At 37.7% G+C, this 9594-nt stretch overlaps 2 protein-coding genes across 2 annotated transcripts; one reads left to right on the top strand and one right to left on the bottom strand.

The window, feature by feature from the left end:
* Nucleotides 1–5909: 5909 nt before the first annotated feature.
* Nucleotides 5910–6783, bottom strand: LOC122069062 (linoleate 9S-lipoxygenase B-like). The gene is made up of 2 exons (XM_042633010.1): nucleotides 6413–6783; nucleotides 5910–6170 (listed from the first exon to the last, which is right to left on the bottom strand). Exons 1-2 carry the CDS (start codon nucleotides 6695–6697, stop codon nucleotides 6045–6047), a joined length of 411 nt encoding a protein of 136 aa, XP_042488944.1. The 5' UTR covers nucleotides 6698–6783; the 3' UTR covers nucleotides 5910–6044.
* Nucleotides 6784–7379: 596 nt separating this feature from the next.
* Nucleotides 7380–8274, top strand: LOC122069061. The gene is made up of 2 exons (XM_042633009.1): nucleotides 7380–7453; nucleotides 7544–8274. The coding sequence occupies exon 2, from the start codon at nucleotides 7586–7588 to the stop codon at nucleotides 8102–8104; it is 519 nt and encodes a 172-aa protein (XP_042488943.1). The 5' UTR covers nucleotides 7380–7453; nucleotides 7544–7585; the 3' UTR covers nucleotides 8105–8274.
* Nucleotides 8275–9594: the final 1320 nt, after the last annotated feature.

The raw sequence follows: 9594 nt of genomic DNA, 5'->3' as shown, positions 1-9594 counted from the left end.
AGCAAATTTTCAACGATGCTATTTTGTCTTTTGTTTGAGGCACCAACCCAACTTCGGTACTTCTACCAAATATAAAACCCTACTTCAGTACTGTGGCATCTTTTTGTACACGGAACAGTAGGGACTAGGGAGTACAAAATATCATACTCGTGTAAGAAGTAAGAACTAAGAACTCTTAAGAGGCTTATTTCGAATGAGACTCGAAGATTTGTTGAAAAGAAAGTCTAAGTAAGTGCACTATGAGATCTAGGCATCCAGCCGAAGCCGTTGATATTTTCAGAACCCTAAACTGAGAATATCGCATGAAATAATCTTAATATAATGCGAGTGCGAGATCCTACTTAGTACCTTTTCAATATAAGAACTAGAAGAAAAGCAGTTTTGAATCAAAACTCAACCAAAGAGGAAAGAAGAAAAAAAAAAAGAGCACACTTGGTAACCGAAAATAGATGACAATATGAAGCTAATATATCACCGATCTGCTTTAGTTTCTACTTTCAGTCGCAGATCTAAAACACAATACTAGATCACTGTATATAACTACTGACATCCTCGTAAACAGAAAGCTTTACACAAATCGAAAAGAAAAAAAAGAGAAAAGGAGGGGGTTTTCATTAGCTCAACAACAATATGAAAGTTGTTCAACATCTAAAAGCAGAATCAGAACGTCGAAGCGAATTGCAGAAAGGAAGAATCGAAAACCTAAAAAAATAAAATACCTGGAACTGCTACAAAACTCGTACAGCTTTCCTCTATTGGAGAAGATGATCAAAGCAACCTCGGCATCACAAAGGACAGAAAGTTCATAAGCTTTCTTCAAAAGGCCATTCCTTCGTTTGGCGAAGGTCACTTGCCGATTGATCTTGTTCTCGATCCTCTTCAACTCCACTCTACCTCTTCCCATCTCAGGAGATGGTAAATCTCAGAGTCTCACTGCACCAAAAAGGAAAGCAAAGTTGCGGAGAAAGAGATGAAGTGTGAGTTTTGATTTTCCAGACTTGGTTCGGTATTTATAGAAAGAGAGGGATTTTAATCTCTCTCGATTGGGAAGAGAGAGAGAGGAGGGACGTAAGACAAAAGCTCTTCAACTGGCTCCACATTTATTGCAAAGGTCCCATATGGTACTACGTGTCGACTTCTCAAGTGATGGAAGTCTCTCATTCTCACCGGTCCCCCCACCCCCTCTGACCCTCGGGCAAATCATGTGACCTAACATTTCTCGTTTTTGTCAGTTCTCAATTTTATCACGAAAATACCCCTCTATGATTCAGTAATGCCCATTGACACCCGAATGCGTGCAACGACTATGAGCAGTGAACCGTTTTGGACCATTAACGGAATGTTTTGAGTTGCTGGCTGACACAAAGCTGACACAGACTAACCACAACAACGACGACCAGATTTTTCATTCTTGCGCCGAACCCTCCACCCTTACAACCGATATGTATCAGTGATTCAGTATCAATATCGGTTTCGGAACTGACCGATACCATGCACTAAAACCATTAAAACCATGTGTATGCAGTAATTGAATGATCAGGTTGATCAGGTGATGGGCACTTGCTCAGTTGTTTCATCGATCGTCATTTCAAATGCAAAGAAGGGCCATTTATGAAAGAAAAATAAAAGGTGCCATCACCTGATTGTAAATGTACGCTGCAGATGATCCGGGCCTTGTCGGCTTTTACCCATTTACTAGACAAAATCAGGTTCTCTTGATTTGCTAATCTGATTTTAGATCAAAGTCTGGACTTGTTTTGCATATCAGGGTTTTAAGTATTGATATCTTAGTAATAGTCAATCGATACATATCGATATTATTATCGGAGAAAAATATTAATTGATACGGACTAATTTTTTTTCTTTGATAGAACAATACGGATTAGTTGGATGGGCCAAAAAGTGGTTCACTTTTAAAATTATGATACACGGACAATGGGCGCCGATAGGCCCGATACGGATATATACAACCTTGGTGGGAATGAGAGTCGAGAGTCAAGAGTCAAGACAATGGTGTCATTTTCTTACCCAACCCATTCAAAGCAAGGTACAATTGTCCAATTAAAGCGCAATTATAAGGCATTCCAAATAAAGTGCTTTTATCTTTTTCTTTGCCTTGTATAAATGTGAGTAAGGTTTTACTTCATCGATGGAATCTTTTCACTTACCATAGTGATTTCATCACTGTTCTTCTCTATTGTTGAAGGTCTGAAATACCCTTTATAATATTAAAAGAACTTAATTTTGTCAATGCTTTAAACTGTTTTATTTTTTTTTTTTCCCATTTTTTTAGAAGAGAGAATCTTCACTCACAACTTTTACTCTGGTTGGATGGGAACCCTTTGCGCAAGGGCAATTTTGGACTTTCGTGTATTCGAGGAGATAAATTATAACCCGGATCTTCTAATACTGTGGGTTAAAAAACACTTTCTTCAAGTAACTGAATTTTAGTGGATTGCTTCAATATGAGGGTTGCATGCAACTTGGAGCAAATTGGGTTGGTCAATTGGTGTACACAAGCCCAAGCTCAGCTCAGCCAGCAATATAGATTAGATTTGAGCCTAAATTTGTCATGGCTAGTACATGTTGCATCCCTACTAATCATGGCAGTACTTACCCGACAGTGGGACTTATTGGTAGCGACCCTAGTTATTAAATTCTCCAAATTAAATGCGAATAATTCGGCCGAATAGAATTTTATCGAATTTTACGAATAATTTGATCAGAATCCAAATCAAATAAAAAATTCTGAAAATTTTTCAAATTTTATAGATTATTTTAAATTTCACGAATAATTCGGCCGAATCGAATTTTATGCGAATTATACCCGAATTTTATCCCATGTAAAAGTTTTTTTTTTTTTTTTTTTTTTCTCTTGAATAAGTCAATAAGCCTTTAAAAAATAGTGTGATTATTATGCATTTACTATCCTAATGTTACTTTTCTTATTTTTTTAACAAAAGTCGACAAAGCTTATCTTTCCTGAGGTAATCTCTTACATTTCTACCTAAATAAATAAATAAATAATAATAAAATCTTTCACCTCATTTTGGTTTGACTAAGTCTTCCAGTCGTTACTCTCTCTCTAGTCTTTAAGATGAATATGCATGGTGGATGACATGGGTCTAGATGAATTTGTGCTCAGTCCCCCCTCTCAATCTCTCTTTCTCTGATTCAATTATTTGAGTAATAGGAAATGAGTTTAGAAAAAAAAGAGAGACTAAAGATAATATTTTTAGCTTTAAAATTTATAATTTTAATTTTTACATCATTTGTATGTTACATACATATGATAATTGATAGATAATATAAAACAAGTATTGCAAATATTAAAAATAACATCCGAATTTTTTGTCCGCTTTTTATTTTTGTAAACGAATAATTTCCAAATCCGAATCCAAACTCGAATTTTATTTTCTCCACTTTTTTGACCGATATTTTGACCGAATCGTTGAATTAATGAAACAAATTAATCCAAATAATTCTTCATCCGAATAATTTTCAAATCCGAATTTAATAACTATGGTAGCAATGAGAAGGATAGGGCTTCAATGTAAGCTGAAGCTCTCAGTGATGGAGTTCTCTTTGCTATGAGCCTTGATTCGAGGAAAATTCAATGTTGTTCTGACTTTCTTGGGTTAATCTCTTGTCTAAATGGTGCTATTGCAGCTTTGGATTGGGTGATCAGTACTTTAACTTCTGATATTGTCTACTTGTGTAGTAGTTTTGAGTCTCTTTTGCTCGTTTACATACCGTCCTCATGCAATCTAAAAGCTCATGTTCTAGTTAGAGGAGCTTTCTTAGTTCGTTTGCCTAAAATGTGGTGGCTAGATCCACCTAACTTTCTTGTACATCGTGCTTTGGAAATTTTTTTTTTTAAATATCGCCTTGGTTGAGACACTTCTCCACCTTCTCTTATAAAAAAAAAAAAAAGCCAATGACCATATGCTTTCCCCTCCAATGAATGTAGGAGCATTGATTTAAATCACGGTATTGATACCATATTGATTACCATTGATATAGATTCATGTATTGATCAGCCGTACCAGGTTATATCGGTAAGATTCTAAATTAAATGGTCATTTTTCTTGTTAAAAAAATATTTGTACCATGTCAATCGTTCCATTTTGGGTCAGTTTCGATATTGGGTTTGGTCAATATTGATACATATTGGTTGATACGTCAACACGCTTTTGAGATTTTATTTCATGTGTAGGAGGTCATTAGTACGTACTTTCAACCATAATTGAAAGATCATGTTTTGACTCGGGTAAGTCATTCGAGTTAAGCTAAAACAAAAAACATGAAACTTGATAAAGAGTTATGAAGACTCGCCGAGGTTTAAAAATTGATTAGACTAGGTTTGAGTCAGATCGAGTTTTTATTGATTTGGTATTTTTGTCCGAGTCATGAGAAATTCATCAAGCTTAAATTTTTTATTGAGACATATTTTATTTATAAACTATAAGTTTGATTTACAATTAAACAAAACCTTGAAATTTGATTTGATGTTTCCAATATTAGCCCATTTTTTTTCTTTTCTTTTCTTAAAAAAAAAAAAAAAAAAAAAAAAAAAAAAAAAAAAAATCTACCTTGACCAAGTTTGCCTTACTTGACTCACCATTGAAAGAAAGTCAGATTCTAGAAAACCTGATTTCCAACTTTGCTTTCAAGTAGCTTGGACTTAGGTTTGACTAACTTTGATGTGCCTTCTCTAGCAACGCACTAATGTTTATCAATGTTATAAATTTTTAAGAGAACCTAATAAAAGTATTTGCTTTCATGGAACGCTATACATCAGCAAAACTTTTCACCAAAAAGAAAAGGCTGGATGACCACTAAATAAATTGAATAAATCATCTCCCAAAGCTTTGAGTGTGATTTCTTTATTAATCCCAAGTTTTAGAATTGCACAACTTGCTAGCACCAAAACAATTGTTCAACTCAATCTGGACTTTTACATTAAAAAAAAAAAAGAAAAAAAAAAGAAGAAGGTTTCAACTTAGGGCCCGTTTGATAACGTAACCAGAAACGTGTTTCTGTGTTTTCTTGTTCTCAGAAACACAGAAACGGCATAAATACCGTTTGGTAAAAGTGTTCCGTTCCACTTGTTTCTTGAAGCATAAATTGAAATTTATAACAATTTATGCTTCAAGAAACATCAATGACGAAACAAGAAAAAGTTGTTTCGCTTGTTTCTCGAAACAAAAAGGCGGAACCATTGAATGACAAACCGACCATTTGATAAAAGCCTTTGGGGAGCTTCATTCGACGATCGACAGTGGCCTCCCGAGTGTAACCCTTGAAGACGACCTGCAACTGCCCATCCAGAAACAGCGATTCCTCCTGCGTAACCGACGACGGCACTCTTCTCCTCCGGCGTCGATCGTCGTTGAAGACGAGCTGCAGATTCGTACGGTTGCAGATGCCCCTCTTTCGGTCACCCTCTTCACAGTGAAAGGAGAAGAAGTCAAGATTCGCCTGCGAAGAACGCAAGCTACGACAGAGATTGAACCTCCTCTGCCTCTGGAACCGTACGATTCCTTCCCCATCTTCATCTCGTGAACCCATACGGCAGATTCGTACGATTCGTGCAGAGATTCGTATGGTTTCTGAAGAAAGTCTCACCTCCAAAGATAAAAGCCTTTTTTCCCCTCAAATCTGAACAACAAACCATTCCTCTGACTCTGTTTGAAGTTCGGCTAAGAATCCAAACCGTAAGCAGCCCCTTGCTCGAGCTCGGTAAGTGATTTTTTTCATATTAGATTTTTTTCATATTCGATTTATAAGTTCGGCCACTGCTTTTGTTCGATTTAGGGTTTTTTTTTTCTTATAATTCTCCATTAAGATTGGTATTGAATTTCATCTATGGGTTCATCTATGGAACTGCAGTGTAGTAAATCACTACTTCTAACAACAGAACCCTAACCTGTCTTTGTGGGTCTTCGGCCAGTTCTTCCCCGGCGAGGGTAAGCATATTCTTTGGACCCTCCAAGAACAGGTCTTTCATGCTTGGGACCATTGTCAGGGTCCCCTAGATCATTCTAGCATGCATAATCATACACTCTGTCCCATTCCTTTAGCTCTCCGGTGCCATCTCCTCTCAGATTCACAAGCTCTTCTTCCCTGTACTTGCGTAGAGGCTCTGGAGTATTACTTGGTAGATAGGCCTGCAAAAGAGTACTTCTCAACTTCTTAAACATCCATCAGATATTGGCCACTAAGTGTGATTTAGTAATTGGGTTTGAGTTGGTGTGAATTGCTTCACATCTATCCCTCTAAATTGAACCAAATAGATCTCAAATCAGGTTGAAATGATACCCAAACTGAGAAAAATTCTTATGGGTTTTGAGTTTCAAATAAAGATCTTCCATTTGCCCATGTCTTTGTCCATTAAGAGTTTAGTACTTACCTGGTTAGCAAAGAAAATCCGGTCGGACTTGTATCGTTCAGCAGGGTAAACCCATGAGTTGCAGAAAAAGTGAATGCGACCCTTTCCCGGAACATCATCAAGTGTGAGAGTCTTGAGGAAGAACTCATTGTGGTGTAAATTCTTAACGATGAAAGCTCCAGGAATTCCAATACTTTCATCCCAATCAAATGTAATTTGAAATGTACATGAACCTGCTGCTACAGGCTTGGTGACTTTTGTTATCCAATTTTCCAAGAATGCTGGTGCTCCAACCCTCCCTTGCATGTCATGATCTGTATAATTTTTGGGATTTAATGTCTCACTTCCAAATTCCAATTTAAAACTAAGCTCAGTAGGAACAAGGAAGTGAGAGGGAGAATGAGGATTCTTGGGGTACACTATCAGTTAGACCTCTCCCCCCATCAGGTAAAATTCAAACACTAGACCCTTCTCTGCCGCTACAGCTGAAGCAAGTTCTAAAATGAGGCTACCAACCTACAACCAAAGATCATTTAGGGGCACTTTTTTTCATATTAGGGCTTTTGGGCGAGAGTTTCTTACTATGATTTAGGTGTTCTTAAGATATGGGCACTTTCTTTTCTTCCTATTTTGCTAAATATTTTTGTTCCTATTTCTTTGAATTTTTTTTTTGCATGTTCTTGTCTGTGTTTGAATGTATTACCTTCCCTCTAATGATTGTTCAGAGATATGAGATCCCCACGATCCCCAACCCCCAAAACTAGTACTATAATCTGGAATGAATCAGAGCTAAGATCATTCATCAATCTCATGGTTGATAATGTCCGAAACGGATTGAAGACAAACTCAACATTCACAAAGGTTGGTTGGGACAACATTACAAAAGGGCTTGAAGCCGAATTCAAAAGGCCCTTTACGAAAGTACAACTGCGTAACAAGATGAATAAGTTACGCAAGGAGTACAACAGCTTCAGGGCTTTATTAGAAACAACTGGTTTCAGATGGGATGCGAATGCTCGGACTGCCACAGCTGATGATTCAGTATGGGAATCTGCTATTCAGGTATGAATAGGATCTTTGGTTTATAGAACGGTTTTTTGTCAATTTTTGGAAAAAAATGTGATGATTAATTGAAAATATTTTGAATAACAGGGAAACAAGGATTGGGCAAAGTATAGAAGAAATGGTCTCCCCATGTGGCCAGAGTTGTTAGAGATCTTCTCCGACTCTAGTGCCCGTGGGGATAGAGGTCTGTCACAGGCAACAGTTGTAACTCCAACGTCAACTAACCTTGAATTTGATGATGATTTACATGACATTGATAATGATGACAGTGATGCTTGTACTGGGACACCCAACGGGTCAGCTCCTCCGAAGCGGCGACTTGATAGGACTCCTACGGATCGTAGGAGGAAGAGCCACACACGGACACTGACGAACTCCGCTGAGGACTTTAGAACCTTCGTTCGATGGAGGATGGAAAAGGGATCAACCTCTGCCACCTCAGCAGTTACCCGACCAACTGACCCTATTGTTGATGGACCTTATAGCATGATCAGCTGTCAGAAGCTACTGGACAGTTTGGAGGATATCCCGACTGATTTGTATGTGTTAGCGCAGCGTAAGATACACAGTGACCCTGGGTGGCGCATGTCTTTTGTTGAAGTGAGACCTGACAGGAGGCTATGGATGATACATGGCCTTAAGGAGTGAATGGAACAGTTTTTGAAAGCATGAATGAACTTTGGGCGAGAGTTTTGTTTGGTTTTTATATGACTTGATATTGGCTTACACACTGATGTCTTTTATCGTACTATGGTTGATGTTGATTTTGACTTATGGATGGTTTGTTTTATCTTGATTGCATGTGCTTCAAATTTCTAGTAGTAGAGATGACTGTTTATGATTGTTAAATTTATGCCTTTTATATTATTGTGTGTTTATTGATCAGCTTTGGGATAATTTCACTACTGATGACTTGTTATTATATTAGATTGATATTAGATGGTACATTTATATGGACTCTATTCCTTTATATATTGAATGTGTCCATTCATACAGGGATGTCAAATCAATTTCAAACCGACATCACCGGCTCATCATCAGACGATGATGACATGGTTATAGTTCACCAGTTCCAAAACATTCTCAGTATGTATAGGATGAGAGAACCTCTGAATGATAGTAGTTACACAGGACCTGTTAGGGTAGCTGAGGTTCTTGCAGGTCATGCTGACGTGTGTTACCAAGAGTTTAGACTCGAGAGACATGTATTTCTCAACTTGCGAGACCGAATGGTGCATAGAGGTTGGTTAGCGGATACCCGTTTCATTCGAGTAGATGAGCAGCTAGCGATGTTCCTCATGATAGTAGGTCAAGGTTTGAGTAATAGACAAATGCAACGTCGATTCAATCGTTCAGGACAGACGATTAGTGTTGTCTTCCACACGGTGTTGCAAGCAATGCTAAATTTGTCGCTAGAGACGATCAGGCCACCAAATTTTGATGTGGTACCTCCAGAGATAACCAACAATCCAAAGTACTATCCATATTTCAAGGTAACTGAGACTTCAATGGTGATTATTTATTTCGATGTTTCGAATGAAATATCAATGCAATTTACACAATTATATGGACTAACTTATGTTCAATGGAAAATAGGATTGCATTGGTGCTATTGATGGCACCCATATAAGTGCCATCGTACATAGGTCGGAAGAGACACGTTATCGTAATCGAAAGGGTATGATCACACAGAATGTTATGTGTGCATGTTCATTCGACATGCGATTCACATTTGTGTATGCGGGTTGGGAGGGGAGTGCACATGATGCAAGGGTATTGGATGCAGCAAGAACCAATGATAACTTAGGGTTTCCTCATCCCCCATCAGGTAAAAATGTATTATGAATTTTTCTGTTGTCTTTTCACATATAGTAGACAGGGAATATAGATCTAATCCCATAAATGTTTTCATAATATTTGAAGGCAAATATTATATTGTTGACTCGGGCTACGCCAGTCAACTGGGGTACTTGGTGCCATTCCGAGGACAACGGTATCACTTGCAAGATTATGGTGAAGGTAGGCCTGGACCAAGGACAGCTAAGGAATTGTTCAATCATAGACATTCGTCACTGCGGAATGTTATTGAGAGAACATTCGGTGTATTGAAAAATAGATTCCACATATTAAAAAGTATG

The sequence above is a fragment of the Macadamia integrifolia genome, unplaced genomic scaffold, assembly GCF_013358625.1.
Source record: "Macadamia integrifolia cultivar HAES 741 unplaced genomic scaffold, SCU_Mint_v3 scaffold527, whole genome shotgun sequence".
Classification (NCBI taxonomy): Eukaryota; Viridiplantae; Streptophyta; class Magnoliopsida; order Proteales; family Proteaceae; genus Macadamia; species Macadamia integrifolia.
The sequence above is the reverse complement of the archived record's forward strand: the minus strand, read 5'-3'. Positions and strand labels throughout refer to the sequence as shown.

Bases quoted from the DNA above. Each gene is read 5' to 3' on its own strand.
- LOC122069061 (XM_042633009.1), top strand. From the start codon at position 7,586: ATGTGGCCAGAGTTGTTAGAGATCTTCTCCGACTCTAGTGCCCGTGGG.
- LOC122069062 (XM_042633010.1), bottom strand. From the start codon at position 6,697: ATGCAAGGGAGGGTTGGAGCACCAGCATTCTTGGAAAATTGGATAACA. The intron at 6,171-6,412 runs GTAAGTACTAAA...ACTCTTTTGCAG, and splicing joins GGATTTTCTTTGCTAACCAG to GCCTATCTACCAAGTAATAC.